Source organism: Carex rostrata, chromosome 15 (genome assembly GCF_964058835.1).
Source record: "Carex rostrata chromosome 15, lpCarRost1.2, whole genome shotgun sequence".
In the NCBI taxonomy this organism is placed as follows: domain Eukaryota; kingdom Viridiplantae; phylum Streptophyta; class Magnoliopsida; order Poales; family Cyperaceae; genus Carex; species Carex rostrata.
Genome location: NC_135932.1, coordinates 6,830,798 through 6,846,966, shown reverse-complemented (window position 1 = coordinate 6,846,966; position 16,169 = coordinate 6,830,798). Strand labels below are relative to the sequence as shown.

The following is a 16,169-nucleotide window of genomic DNA, read 5'->3' as shown; positions in this document are numbered from 1 at the left end:
TTATAAACAAACAAACAAACATTTAAAATATATAATTACAAAAAGTTAGAAAACAAGCAAACATTTAAAATATGTAATTAAAAACATTTACAAACAAATAAACTATTAAAAAACATTTTCTTATTACTAATTACTTATTATTTTATAAAATATATATTTATAAACATTTATAAAAAAAAAAAACATTAAACATAAGTGAGCTGTTGTTCTTATTCGTTTGTTACTGTTTTAAAAGAGAATAGTGGATCCAGCCTATTTGATGACCAATAGAGAGGTGAGAGAGAGTATTCCATTGATAGTGGGAACAAAATAATTCACTCTGACTTGATAAATTTTTTTCCATCAAATTACATTGATCTGGGTATCATATAGGAAAATAATTGGGAAAGTATTGGGGAAAACAATGACAACCGAACGGGCATTGGAAATTGTTTGGGAAACCTCACCAATTCCCACTAAAATCTTGACATCCGAACACGGCCTCATCCAGTTAGAGAGAGCGAGGGGAGGGGGGGGGGGGGGGGGGGGGGATAGAGCAAGACAGATAAGAGAGAGACGGAGGGATTTGAGAGAGACGAGGTGGAGGCGCCTGGCTACAACTCACGGAAAAACCTAGCCGGAGGCACCCGGCAATTGAAGTCGCCGTTTTTTTAGTTACCACTCAAATAAATCTAAATTAAATGAATACCACCCGAATTACTAAATTTAAGATTCCGCCACGTTCGCGTAATGGATTTGTGGACGGATCGCCACCCATTTGCGTAATGGATTTGTGGACTGATCTGTTCCCGACCTGACCCGCTCAACTGATCCGTTCTCTAAATGGTTCTGTGGACGGACCCGTTCTCTAAATGAATATGCGGACCGACCTGTTTCCGACCTGACCCGCTCCCGATGAGATATAACTGATCAGGCAAACATATAACTGCGCTCACGCTTACTGAGTTTTGTGATCTTTAACGATGTAAAAAAAGTAAACTATTCATCGACTTCCTCCTTTTCTATACGCTGTGGTGTTCTAAAGCATGTTTAGGGTCAGATTGGAACTAACGAATAAAAGTTTCGTCATGTACAGAGTGCCAGCTGCACAAATCAGCATAATATTTCAAGCATAGACTGTGATAGCTTTTTATTACTGTTCGTTTGGTAACAAAAAAGGTTGACAATTAATTAAACAGGCGACTCAATCATCTTATTCATTATTTGTTGTCATTTTTGGTTTATGTCGCTTCATAATTGTCCCCTATTATTATAGTGATAATGGGTCGGTCCAGAGTGCGAACGGGTCGGTCCGCATATCCATCTTGCGAACGGGTCTGTCCGCAGAACTATTTAGAGAACGGGTTAGTCGAGCGGGTCAGGTCGGAAACGGATCAGTCCGCAAATTTATTACGTGAACAGGTGGCGATTCATCCGCAAATCCATTACGCGAACGTGACAAAATCTTAAATTTAGTAATTCGGTGGTATTCATTTAATTTAGATTTATTGGGGTGCTAAATAAAAAAACAGTTGAAGTCGCGAGAGAGAGAGAGTTCATCACTAGAGACTGGAGAGGGGAGATAATAGACGGAATTCCAAAACCTTAACTGAGGCGCTCCGTTAATGCTTGATCAGCCCACTTCGACAACACGAATATTGATGAAGATCTAAAGGTCTGGATTTTGAATTACACTTAAAAGTGTAATACGCGTCTCTAATTTTAATAATACAAACGTTGAGGGGAGATATATAATACGCACTCTAATTTTGTATTATTCAGAATTCTAATTTTGTATTATACAGAATTCAATATTCAAACGTACGCGTCGTACCATAGACTCACTCTATTTTAATAACCCTTCAACTATATATCATTATCACCACGGCAAGTTGGCAATGACACAAGGCTGGAAATGGAGACAACTTGACTGGCCTTACTGGAGTCAGTCAATGCTTGAATCTTCATGTCTTCTTCCTGGCAAAGACACTATTTCCTACCACGGTTGACCATTCATTCCTCAAAACATCCACAAACTTGAAGCTTCCATAATCCATATCCACCATGAAAACCCTTGCACTCCTCTCGGCCCTCCTCTTAATTTTTCTCAGCTCAACTACTATTGCCGACGTGGGCAATGTGCTGCAGAAAACATACTGCAGTTCAACCGACGCTTTCACGGCCAACAGCACATACAACTTGAACCTCCAAACACTATTTACCAACCTTATAACCAGCGCCACTAATTCCTCCTCTAATTTTGGCTTCGCAAAGAGCAATTTCGGCAGCATTCCCAATGAAATATTTGGGCTAGTTCTCTGCCGTGGGGATGCCAACTCCTCTTTCTGCTCTTTCTGCCTTTCACAAGCCACTCAGCAAATCCAAAACCTCTGTCCTTATTCTAAAGAGGCAACCATTTATTATGAGGTCTGCCTTCTACGCTTCTCAAATGAAAATTTCCTCATCACAACAGACAACTCGCCACAATATATTAAGTTGAACTCTCAGAATGTAACAGGATCACAAACACTGTTCGATAGTTATGTAACCTACCTTATGAACACCACGGTAGACTATGCTGCTTTCAATAGTTCAAATAAGTTTGCATCAGCACAATTGAATCTGTCTAATGAGGGCTTTCCTGAGACATATGGGGTGGTACAGTGTACACCCGATATGTCTAGTTCAGACTGTGCACATTGCTTGAAATTTTTAATTCAGGAGATGCGCATGTATTTTAGTGTAAAAATAGGAGGGAGAATTCTTGGTGTGAGGTGTAACATGCGGTTTGAGCAAAACATGTTTTACAGCGGGGTGTCATTGTTGTCGCTTACGCCTCCAGCCGATAATGCAGCAGCTCCAGCAGCTCCAGCACTTCCAGTTCCAGGTATGGAAAGAACTATCTATTTAATTTACTTATGCAAGTATTAATTAGTAGTTACTTAATTAATTAGCCTTTGCTCTTGTTTTAGATAATTAACTACGCCGGCCTATCTATTAGTGACTATTGACAACTCACATATATAAGAACAGTAATACGTACGAATTCCAATTTCTATACAGGCTAAAAGTTTTGAGTAATTTTTTCAAGTACGTAATTCCTTAATTAGTTAGTTAACTCTCAGTTGGTGATAAAAAATTTCGTGTTGGTTCAATTTATTTATTTAGTTATTACAGGCAAGCAATATATATAGGGGTGTAAACGGATCGGATATTATCGATCCGATTTCATTCAGATCCTAATATGGAAAAGTACCTAAATTATCCGATCCGTATGATTCGAGACTATCCGTATCCAAAAAATTATAACATAGAAGAATACGGTAAGACTTTTAACTATCCGTATCCGACCGTTTACACTTTTAAACCACAACAAATGTGTTATGTGTTCTTAAATTGATTTATTAAATTATATATTGTACCAATAATTTATTAAATTGCATATAGATATATATTTTGATGAACAATACAACACTATGACATAATTAGTGACTAATACTTTAATAATATAATAGATGTTTTGTAACCAACAAGCTAAATATGAAAAATATCCTTATCCGTAACATTTAATATCCGATCTGTATCCGTATCCGTATTCGTATTCAAGACTATCCGTATCCGAAAAATTATAACAGATACTAATACGGTAAGACCACTATCCGATCCGTATCCGAGCGTTTACACCCCTAAATATATATATGGGGAACTGCATTGACAGTGAAATGTCGGTGCTTTTTTTAAGGGGAATTAACAGTAAGTGTCGGTGTTTTACTAATATAATGTCAAGTGGCTATAACAAAATTAACAATAAAAAAAGAAAAATATCAATTTAATTCTTAAAAAATAGTAATTATTGTAATTAATTAAATTAAATATTGAGCGCCAGAAGAATGGAGAATGGATATTTCGTTGTAACTTGTCAACTTTTGCTTCCAGTTAGCTTCCAGCCACTGTACGTAGAATTCATTATCCTGTAGAATTCATTATCCTCGATTTCAATTATACAAATTAAAATTAACTTTTGTCCAATCATTCACTTTAATCATATTACACACACACAAATAAAAAAAAAAAAACCCAAATCTTCCGTTACGCACTAGCATTATATTTTTTTTTTCCTTTACGTACTCAATCACGGGTGCTACTGGAGTGAGTCGGATGCACATGCAAGTATCCAACAATAGACCGCTACCTGCCCATGGTATAGTGCTGGTGGTTTAGTGGTTTAGTGAATTCTTAGTCTAGCCACACATCCTGCAAGCCATATCTAGTCAACAGTCGCACGCCGCCAGAAAAATAAAAAACGTCAGTTATCGCCAAGTCGCTATTCATATATTTTAAATCGTACCATTTTTTTTTCATAGAAATGTCGTGGGGTCCCCGGAGCCATCATACTCGAACACGTCTCTTAAGTAGTTTAACAAAAAAATATTTTCTAATATTATTTAACTTTCATTTTCAGTTCTAATATCTAAACATTTAAAGTTATGTTTATAACATTTTAAAATATTAATTGCAAGCATATAATCCTCTGTCTGAAAATATTTCTAGATAGTTTTACTTTCAATTACTTTTGTCTTCAAGTCAAAAAAGAAAAGATTCTATTCACCCACTTTTTTTATTTTTCTCTGACCATTTTAATTTATTTTTCCGACGATCCGTGATGAATTTTACGAATATAAAAATACGAGCGTTTTCTATTCGATTTTTTCTTTCAAATAAGATCTATGAAGAAATACTTTTGAGTAATTTTAAAGTCATTTGTTTTTTTTTTTAAAAAGTAAAACTCATGAGCACTTTAAATTTTCAAGTTTTTAAATCTTAGTCTACAACCATTAAAATTTTCAAGGCTTTGTACATGAGGTTTATATGTTTTGTTGAGGTTTAAATTCTTTGTACATAAGGTTTATACGTTTTATTCTAGAGATTTAAAGTGTTATTAATGAGGTTTATACGAAAGATTTGAAGGCTTGTAAACAGAGGTTTAAATTATTTTGAAGCAAAATAAAAATAAAAACTGAAAGTCACAAAGATTTAAAGTGGTAAAAAAAATTATGACACAAATATAGCTCGAAAGTTATTTTTCATGAATCTCATTTGAAAGAGAAAATCGAGTAAAAAATGTTCGTATTTTTAGATTCGCAAAATTCATCACGGATCGTCGGAAAAATAGATGAAAACGATCAGAGAAAAAATTTAAAAAAAAAGTGGGTGAAAGGAATCTTTCCGTTTTTGACTTGAAAACAAAAATAACTAGGAATTAAAAACTATACAAATTTACAATTTTAATGCTTACAGATAGAGGTTTAAATCCTTGCGAGTAGCATTGTCAAATGTTATAAACAAAGCTTTAAATGTTTGGATATTAGCGCTGGAAATGAAAGTTAGATAACATTGAAAGTTTTTTCTATTAAACTATTTGGATGACGTGCTCGGAGATTTTGTTTGAGATACAATTATCATGCTCTTTTTTTATTATTTTATTTTAAAATTAATAACTTAATATCAACTACTGAAATATAAAAAAAAAATTGTAATTACAACGAGTCAAACGTTTGTTTAAGAAGTTTCTTAATCTTAAACGTATAAATTTATTTTTTTATCAATCTTTATAAACTATCGTATTCATCTAATTCTACTTATCTTATCTACATTCTTAATCACTCTATTATTTTATTCTCTATCTCTCTCCACGATCAAATTCATTCATCTAAGCCGCTGCACTTCAACGACTGAATTTGTTCACCACAATCCGAAAGCCAATAATATCACGCTCACATTAGTCTTCGGTCGGCTTGACTCCCTTCTCTCTCTCATTCTTCGCTTCACTCCAATCGGTAGAGACGAGATGGAAAAAAAAAATATTGTTGTGTAAGAGTGTTTTTTTTTTTTTTTTTTTAAAGTTAGCGGGTACCCGCCAACCATTATATTGATAATATATAAAAGATAAAAAAAAAAAATACAATAGGTTCAATAGAAATTACAGACTACGACCAGATAGTACAAACCACAGAAAAGGAAATTACAAATTACAAATTTTATAGTCTAAGCGGCTAGACCATTTAAATTTGTCACCGAGTGTGCCAGTAGCTCCCTGTAGTTATGTATCCTTAATCAAGTACAAGTGTATGTTACTGCGCTATCTATAATGTGATGCACAAACCTCTGTTTATTTGTGAATAGCCTTCTATTCCGCTCTTTTCATAGTGTTCAAACATCCACCGTTCACATCGCATCCGATAGTGTTTTACAGCTTTTGCAGCACGCTGATCGGTGCCTCCTCCCCAAATTTCACATTCCTGGAAATAGTGTGAACCCTAGTTCCTAGAAAGTTGAAATTGAAATGCGCTTACAATCCTCTCCAAAATCTTGTTGCATAAGGTCATTCCCAAAACATATGGTCTCTTGTTTCTACTGTTGTTGCATGGCACAGATGGCAGTCCTGTTGAACCTGGCAACCTCTCGAGATCAGTACCTGCTGTGTTAGAATTTTATTATCCATCATCAACTAGATGAAAATCTTAATTTTTATTGGTACTCTTTGAAAGGTTTTGCGTAGGTTAAAGTACAACAATTCGATTCAGTTCATCAGTTTGTTCACTATCCGAAAATCAGAATCCATGTATAAAACCTAATTCCAAGATTAATATAGAATTTACCACTAGACGAGCAGCGAAAACTTTAAGCCCTAACAGTATCCTTCTTCAATTTGTACACCTCATTTCGGATCAACGCAACAGCAACCGCAACCACATCTCTACCAATATCCACACGAATAGGTTGACAAACAATTGTAAGTCGAAGTGCTAGGGCCAACTGACAGTCTCCTTCTCATCTTTTTGCTTTTCTCTCTCGATTTCTAAATTGGTGTGAATTCAGATAGATCAGATTTTTGGTTTAATCCAATAAAATTGAAAATATTGTTCTTCTATATTTTTGTCTCTATTTCTCTTTCTGTGTAATTTCGGATGTTGAACTGAATAGAAAAATTGACTAACGAAAAATGAACAGATCACTGCATATTCATCAGTGTTCTAAATAGCGCGCAATAGCGGCGCTATAGCATTTTTGGGCAATAGCGACACAATAGCAGCTCTATAACATTTTTGGGCCTTAAACGTTACGCTATGAGATAAAAGTGCGTTATTTCAGCTACGAAAGCTATAGCAATAATAGCGGTCCGCTATCTACTCTACACGCTACGCGCTATAGCGCACGCTATGCTACACATGCTTTATATAAAAAGCTAAACTGAAAATTAATTTTAAATATCAACATTTTCAAGGTCCAGATTGATTTTGCTTTTTAATAGAAAATGATATATAGTTTATTCATGTTGCCTAAGTTTGTTTTAATAGAAAAAATATATATAGTTTATGTCATGATGCTTAAGTTATTTTGAATGAAAAAAGATAAATAGCTTATGATATTATTACAGATATTTTGAATAACAATTTGGACTTTGTACTGGTTCAATATGAATATTCTAATTTCTTAATCAATTTTGTATTACTTATTGCTCTATGAGACTTTAGATAATATTGATAATTAGTAGAAATATAAAATATAATTTTTTTTAAACAAAAAATGCTATGTGGGATAGCTTTCGCTATAGCTGATAATCCGCAACAAGTCTATATATAGGACAGAGAAGTCTCTCTTACCTAGCCTAATTTATGCACCGGGAATTTGAAGTTCTTAACAGCGGTCCTTAACGCATATGTCTATGGAGCTTTACATATATATAGTTACACAGTTCGTGCGCGTTGCGGTTGCGGATAATTATATATCTCTCCTCCTTATTAAGGAGCTTAATGTCTAGATCCTGCAAGGGTCTTGATTTACTATTTTTTTTTTGGAATGATGCTCAGCCGTTGAATTTTCAGATCACACATAGATGAATTTTCCAAATTATGAGCTTCAACACTTAAGTATGCACTGGTCGCGCCGCATATGATCCCAGTGCCTGTAGACCGCGCGCTGAACCCGTGGAACGCGCCTCTGAACCACGCATGGCACTTGCAGACCAAGCCTGTGCACCGCGCACCCTTTTTCTTTTTTTTCTGCTAAAGGCGGGATTCGAATCCAGTTGGGTTCTGTTGGTGCCAAAAATTTTACCACTACACTAGAGTTCACATGTGTTATCTTGTAGATAAATAGTATTTAACTTTTTTTCTCTACAAATTTGATTTAAATTATCTCTCCTCCTTATTAAGGAGCTTAATGATTTCTACTACATAATTTGCTTTCGTTGCTGTACATGGGCACGATTACTAGTAGCCTTCTATGCATGCAGTTTTTCCGAGTTTTACTTATAGTTGCACCAGTGTCTTTTCTTGCATAATATATACTACTTAAAATCATTGCTTAAACCTTAGTTCAAATTGACACATTATATTTTGGACATCAAGACAGATAAAGATGTTTAGGGTGAGATGACTGAGTGTGTTTTATGCCAATTAATGCCAATCTTGAATGAATAATATTACTTGTTTAACATATATATATAGTCCCGATGTAGATATTAATTTGGCAATTCTACTAAATCTATTTGATGTATTAAATTATTGTCGTCGAAATTTAATTGTTCAAATCAATAGGTGTTTTAGACGTGGGCAAGAAGAAAAGTTCAACCGGTACAATTCTGGCAATCACTATATCATTGGTCCTTGCTTTTGTTGTAATCGCTGGTGTTAGTGTCTGCTTATTAAAGAAGAGGAAATCACGGATTACAAAACCATTGCTGAGTAAGAAAGATCATTTTATTTGATCAAGTTTGTACTTAAGTAAGCTTGGCTCGCGCGTGTTGATTGATATTTGGTGTCAATGTACAGATGTGAGTAATCCTGAGGAGATCAAAAGTGTCGAGTCACTGCTTTTTGATTTCTATGTATTAAGAGTTGCGACAATTGATTTTGCAGAAGAAAACAAACTTGGTGAAGGTGGATTTGGAGCTGTATATAAGGTAGGATTAATTATTCTCAAATTAACTTCATTACTAATTATTTAGACACTTATTTTATGCAATTATTTTTATAACCTTCTATATATAAGGGTGTACTGCCGGATGGTCGAGAAATAGCAGTAAAGAGGCTCTCTCCAAGTTCCGACCAAGGACTGGACGAATTGAAAAATGAGCTAATTTTGGTAGCAAAGCTTCAACACAAAAATCTTGTCAGACTTCTTGGTGTTTGCTTGGAGGGCCAAGAGAAATTACTTGTTTATGAATATGTACCTAACAAAAGCCTTGATCAAATCCTTTTTGGTAAGGTTTTCTTTCTCTATCAGGAAAATTTATCTTTAAATTAACTGGTTGGTTGATTTCCAATTATAGAGTAATACTATAACGGTAACTATTTCTGAAGTGTTTTTTTTTTTGGTGAATTTCACTGGTTGGACCCAAGCTAATAAGTATGGTATTACCTTAACAAAAATTCTTACACATAGCTCTTAGTTCTTTACAAACCATTTTTTTAGATACTATACTTTTTATGTTAATTTGGCTTGTCAGACTAGCATTATTGGTTTTAATTATTTGGAAATGTAGAGTTTCGGCCTTTCAGGCATATATACTTAAATACTCTTTATAGTTTGAGTAAGGTTACGGTGCTATGGGTTGCATAGAAGACCTCTATGCAACAGCTCAATATTTGAGTTTTCAAAAATCCTAACGGTCGATCTGAACCGCTCAACATAATCTTCATATGAATATGTATTTGTAAATTAAATTTTATATTTTTTAGAAAATTTTTACTATTTTTTTAAATAGGTAGAAAATCACTTTATCTAAAAAATTCTGCACTATATATTCAGATATTTGATTTTCTACCTGTCTAAAAATAGTAAAAAAATTCTAAAAAAATGTAAAATTTGGTTTGCAAGTACATATTCATATGAAGATCATGTTGAACGGTTCGGATTGACTGTTAGGATTTTGAAAACTTGAATATTGAGCCGTTGCATAGAGGCCCTCTATGCAACCCATAGCATCGTAGCCTTACTCTTATAGTTTATATAGTAGTTTAATTATTCGAAAAAAGTACATTTATTGTCCTAAATTAATAAGGTCCTCGTTATCTGCTTCTATATATAGATACTGAGATGCGGCACCTACTAGACTGGAGGAAAAGGTTCAATATCATTTCTGGAATTGCAAGAGGGCTACTTTATCTACACGAAGAGTCTCAGATAAGAATTATTCATCGAGATCTGAAGGCAAGCAATGTCTTGCTCGATGCAGAGATGAACCCAAAGATATCCGACTTTGGTCTGGCTCGACTTTTTGGAGGCAACCAAAGTCAAGCGATCACAAGTCGAGTTGCTGGAACACGGTAAGTGTATGTCACATGATTATATTACAAGTACTGTACATGTATATATTGGAGTAAATGCTGAGTATCACCATAGACTTTTTTATGATCCCCCCCCCCCCCCCCCAAGATATCTAAAATAAAACTGACGTTAATATTCATACTTAATTTTTTGTAGTGGATATATGGCTCCGGAGTATGTAATGCAAGGTCATTTCTCAGTCAAGTCAGATGTTTTCAGTTATGGTGTTTTAGTTTTAGAGATTATAACTGGAAAGGAGAAAAGCTTCTTTGTGAATGATGAGATCAAAGTTCTCCAGAGCTTTGTAAGTAGCAGTAGCACCAATGCTTTGCATCAATTATATATATATATATATATATATAGAGGTGGGCTACGGTGAGTTGCGAAGTAAAACGCGTTTCTACTTCACGCCGTATTTTTATTTTGAAAGTCCAAACGACTGATCCGAACCGTTAGATGTTTAATCCATATTGAAATGTGCTTGGAGACCAAATTTTACATTTTTTGGAATTTTTTTACTATTTATTAAGCATTTTTTTAAATTGCTGTTTTGCTGTGAACAGTAAAAACAGTAAAATTTTCTAGACCATCAGATCAGCGACTTTCAAAATTGCTTAATAAATAGTAAAAAAATTCCAAAAAATGTAAAATTTGGTCTTCAAGCACATTTCAATATGGAGAACAACATGAACGGTTTGGATCGACGTTTTAAACTTTAAAATCGCAAAATATGAGCGTGAAGTAAAATAGTCACTTTACTTCGCAACTCACCGTAGCCCACCTCATATATATATATATATATATATATATATATATATATATATATATATAGTAAAGCTAGGGTGTGATATGCTCACCAAGAGGGTTTGGTGAGCACAACTCCAAAAGTATATCGGATCGACTTCAAATGCTAAATCCAAACCGTTAAAATCCATGTACTTCATGAGTGATGCATGTATATACAAAATTTTAAAAGTTTCGAGTATATTTGCTACAAGATCAAGCAGTCAAGGAAATAATAAAAATTGAATATATAAAACAACTTATAAATTAACTTATAAAAAGTTCATTTCTTTGACCGCTTGACCTTGTAGCAAATAAACTCGAAACTTTCAAAATTTTGTATATACATGCATCACTCATGAAGTACATGAATTTTAACGATTTGGATTTAGCATTTGAAGTACATCACACCCTCTTTTGGAGTTGTGTTTACCAAATCCTCTTGGTGAGCACATCACACCCCAGCTTTATTCTATCTATCTATCTATCTATCTATCTATCTATCTATCTATCTATCTATCTATCTATCTATATATATATATATATATATATATGAGCTACGCTACTCCATGGAGTAAAACCTGTTTGTACTCCACGCCGTATTTTCATTTTGAAAGTCCAAACGACCGATCCGAACCGTTAGATGTGATCTCCATATTGAAATGTGCTTGGAGACCAAATTTTATATTTTTTGGAATTTTTTTACTATTTATTAAGCAATTTTGAAAATTGATGTTTTGCTGTGAATAGTAAAAAACAGTAAAAATTTATGGACCATCGGATCAACGATTTTCAAAATTGCTTAATAAATAGTAAAAAAATTTCAAAAAATGTAAAATTTGGTCTCCAAGCACATTTCAATATGGAGATCATGTTGAGCGGTTCGGATCAGTCGTTTGGATTTTCAAAATAAAAATATAGTGTCATGGAGCACCAACGAGTTTTATTCCATGGAGTAGTGTAGCTCATCTCTCTCTCTCTCTCTCTCTCTATATATATATATATATATATAGGAATATGCTAGCATGCTATGCATAGCATAGAGTCCCTCCATGCAACGCATTGGATTTTGACTTTTCAAAATCCTAACGGTCGATCCAAACCGTTCATCTTGTTCTCCATATTAATATGTGTTTGGGGACCAAATTTTACATTTTTTGGAATTTTTTTACTATTTCTTTAGATTTATTGAAAATCGTTGTTTTTTTATGGTCCAGATTTGCTGAAAACAGCAACTTTCAATAAATATAAAGAAATAGAAAAAAAATTTCAAAAAATGTAAAATTTGGTCCCCAAACACATATTAATATGGAGAACAAGATGAACGGTTTGGATCGACCGTTAGGATTTTGAAAAGTCGAAATCCAAGGCGTTGCATGGAGGGGCTCTATGCTATGCATATTCCTATATATATATATATATAGAGTTAGGCTGGGGTGCTATGGATAGCATAGTGGCCTCTATGCTACGGCTCAATATTCGAGTTTTCAAAATCCAAACGGTCGATCCGAACCGTTCATCTTATTCTCCATATTAATATCTGCTTGGAGACCAAATTTTACATTTTTCTGAATTTTTTTACTATTTATTAAGTATTTTACAAAATTGTTGATCCAACGGTGGCTGCACAAAACAGTAAAACCGTTGGATTAGCGATTTTCAAAGTGGCTTAATAAATAGTAAAAAAATTCAGAAAAATGTAAAATTTGGTCTCCAAGCAGATATTAATATGGAGAATAAGATGAACAGTTCGGATCGACCGTTTGGATTTTGAAAACTCAAATATTGAGCCGTAGCATAGAGGCCACTATGTTATCCATAGCACCCCAGCCTAACTCTATATATATATAGAGAGAGAGAGATGGGCTATGGTGCATTGCAATGCATAGGCCATGGTGTGCATTGGACCATAAATCACCGATTCAAAGTCCAAATGACCGATCCAAACCGTTCATCTTGTTCTCCATATTAATATGTGCTTGGAGACTAGGGGTGTCAATGGGTACCGTACGGGTCGGGTGGAGACATTTTCATACCCATACCCATTAAAATTGACCTTACCCATACCCTACCCATACCCATTAAAAATTGATCTTACCCTACCCTACCCTTACCCGTTAATATTATCGGGTAACGAAACGGTAGCGGGTGAATAACGGATAATACTAGTATAATAATTAGTTTTATTATATTTTACAAATTAAACATCAAAAACTCATTCATTTTTACACATATATAATTGCATTTCTAATAAAAAATAAAATAAATGTGCAATCAATTCCAACTAAATTATTTTTTATAAAGAATAAAAATTCAAAAACACGAATATACATTTAAGTGGGTTGAAAATTGAATTGAGTATATATTTAAGTGGGTTGGAAATTGAATTGAATATATATTTGGATTTTATAATTACCCTATAGGGTAACGGGTATGAAATAGTCATTACCCATACCCTTACCCATTTATTTAACGAAAAAAAATTCTTACCCATACCCATACCCAATAAGATAACGAAAAAAAAAACTTACCCATACCCGCCTTATCGAATACGATACGGGTCGGGTAAACGGCTAAAAAGGTACCATTGACACCCCTATTGGAGACCAAATTTTACATTTTTTGGAATTTTTTACTATTTATTAAGCCACTTTGAAAATCGCTGATCCAACGGTGGCTTCTGATTTTACTGTTCCAAACAGTCACCGTTGGATCAGCGATTTTCAAAGTGGCTTAATAAATAGTAAAAAAATTCCAAAAAATATAAAATTTGGTCTCCAAGCACATATTAATATGGAGAACAAGATGAACGGTTTGGATCGGTCATTTGGACTTTGAATCGGTGATTTATGGTCCAATGCACACCATGGCCTATGCATTGCAATGCACCATAGCCCATCTCTATATATATATATATATATATATATATATATATATATATATATATATATATAGGCTGTGGCTAATTTGCCGCCGGCAGCATTTCTGCCGGCGGTGCTGCCACTGTTTTTTCTATTTTTTGTTGTTAAAATGACAAATCTAAACTGTTAGATGTTTAATCTATGTTATAATCTACTTGGAGACCAAATTTTACATTTTTTTGGAATTTTTTTACTATATATTAAGCTGGTTTGAAAACCGCTGATTTCAATGCTGCAGAAATTTACTGAAATCAGCAGTTTTCAAACCAGCTTAATATATAGTAAAAAAATTCCAAAAAATGTAAAATTTTGTCTCCAAGTAGGTTATAATATAGATTAAACATCTAACGGTTTGGATTTGTTGTTTGGACATCACACGGCTAAATATAGCCCCGGCAGCACCTCTGCTGAAATGCTGCCAGCAGCAATTTAGACAGACCCTATATATATATATATATATATATATATATATATATATATATATATATATATATTTTTTTTTTTTTTTTTTTTTTTTTTTTTTTTTTTTTTGCGGAGAAATTACCGTAGGCTCTATTCAATTATTACCAAAGAATTATAAGAGCACTTGCCCTGAGGCCTCAATTACATTTGTTTATTAATAATATAAACCCCCTCCCTATTATTTCATGGAAACAAATGGAAAGCAAAACTGAGAATAAACATTGTTATCTAAACAATGGGTACGTGTACCCTCTGCAATTACCCTTGCTCCCTTCCCTTTTTTGCCAAATAGTCAGCCAAACCGTTTTGGGCCTTTTGGCTTCTGTCAATTTTCTGGCACACAAACCCCGAATTAAGCTTAAACCTTTTTCCAGATATCAAAAACCTCAACTACTGCTCTCCAATCCGACTCAGATATCTATTATTTTTATAATCAGCAAAGGAACTATAAACTAACAAATTTTAACTTACCCTCACATAGGTATGGGAAAACTGGACCAATGGTACCATTACAGAAGTAGCAGATCCATCGTTAGGTCAACAATATCCAATGAGTGAATTGTTGAGATGCATACATATTGCGCTGTTGTGTGTCCAGGAAAACCCAGCAGATCGACCTACTATGTCAAATGTGGTTGTTATGCTTAGCAGCGAAACAGTGTCGACTCTTGAGATTCCGTCTAGGCCCGCATTTTGCATTGCGAATGAAAGTATACGTGTTGGATTGGGGAACATTGGAGGCAACACTGACAAGTCTTCAAGCAAGTCTGTCCCCATGTCATCAAATGAGGTTTCAAATACTGATATTGAACCCAGGTAGTTTAGAAATTAAGGAGATAAATGCTCTTATTGATTTTGGAACAGTTAAAATGTGGAAATTTGAGGGAAAAAAAATAGAATGATGAATAATTAGTTTTTATTACTAATTTTCTGATAATTACAAGCTCTTTGTACATGATTATTTATAGGCTAATTCTACTAGCCGTTGGAGCAGTTTCCTAAATTACAATTACAGGATTCTTTGCCTAATTACATCCTAATTATAAGCTAGGTACCAAATATAGCTGTCACAGCTGTATCATGGATGCTAGCCCTTATTTGTTCCTATTTACAGCCTATGATGAATATTCTGAGGCTATCATCCCTATTTTTCTATTTCTCAACATAAAACCAACAAATGTCTACTCAATTAATGAGTAGCAGAGATTTAGGAAATTAATTCTTACTATTAAGGTTTGTAAAAGAAGGTCGTTCTAGGGAACATTTTCCTTTACTTTCATATAGTTTAATTTCTCTTGCGTAGTTGTAAGAAGTCAACAGAAACTGAGCCGCAACTTCGATAAAGTACTTGAAAAAATTTGCTTCAAGGATTTAAGTAGCGTGCAAAAGTTACATATGTTCAATTCAATTTGCTTCCGTTGATTTTTTTTCTGTCTTGAAAAACACAATATAGACACGAGAAATGCTCAAATCACAGATAACCGGGGCAGAACTAGAAAATTTTCATAGAGTGTGGCTGAAAATAAAAATCACTACTACAGAATAAGTGATTGTACACGGACATAAACAGGAGAGCTACACGGATTTCCTGCCGTGTGGACTGTGAAGGTGTAGAAATCCTTGAATATTTACACACGGATATTTACCCGTGTGCGATTATCGAGAGCTACACGGATTATTACATAAACAACC

The 16,169-nt window shown here is 34.1% G+C and overlaps 1 protein-coding gene and 1 long non-coding RNA gene across 2 annotated transcripts in view; one reads left to right on the top strand and one right to left on the bottom strand.

The window, feature by feature from the left end:
• Positions 1–1,124: 1,124 nt before the first annotated feature.
• Positions 1,125–16,169, bottom strand: part of LOC144566249 (uncharacterized) — a 35,029-nt gene continuing 19,984 nt past the window's right edge. The window contains exon 3 of the long non-coding RNA XR_013515165.1: positions 1,125–1,135. This is a non-coding gene — a long non-coding RNA (uncharacterized LOC144566249). The remainder of the gene's footprint in view (positions 1,136–16,169) is intronic.
• On the top strand, positions 2,029–15,751 carry LOC144566811 (cysteine-rich receptor-like protein kinase 10). Its single transcript, XM_078316839.1, has 7 exons — positions 2,029–2,866; positions 8,580–8,726; positions 8,814–8,944; positions 9,034–9,244; positions 10,073–10,310; positions 10,468–10,615; positions 14,959–15,751. The coding sequence occupies exons 1-7, from the start codon at positions 2,044–2,046 to the stop codon at positions 15,295–15,297; spliced, it is 2,037 nt and encodes a 678-aa protein (XP_078172965.1). The 5' UTR covers positions 2,029–2,043; the 3' UTR covers positions 15,298–15,751.

What these genes read in the sequence shown, in the direction of transcription:
- LOC144566811 (XM_078316839.1), top strand. Translation starts at nt 2,044, where the DNA reads ATGAAAACCCTTGCACTCCTCTCGGCCCTCCTCTTAATTTTTCTCAGC. An exon ending in TCCAGCACTTCCAGTTCCAG is followed by an intron (nt 2,867 to 8,579) that starts GTATGGAAAGAA and finishes TCAAATCAATAG; the next exon opens with GTGTTTTAGACGTGGGCAAG. An exon ending in GATTTGGAGCTGTATATAAG is followed by an intron (nt 8,945 to 9,033) that starts GTAGGATTAATT and finishes TCTATATATAAG; the next exon opens with GGTGTACTGCCGGATGGTCG.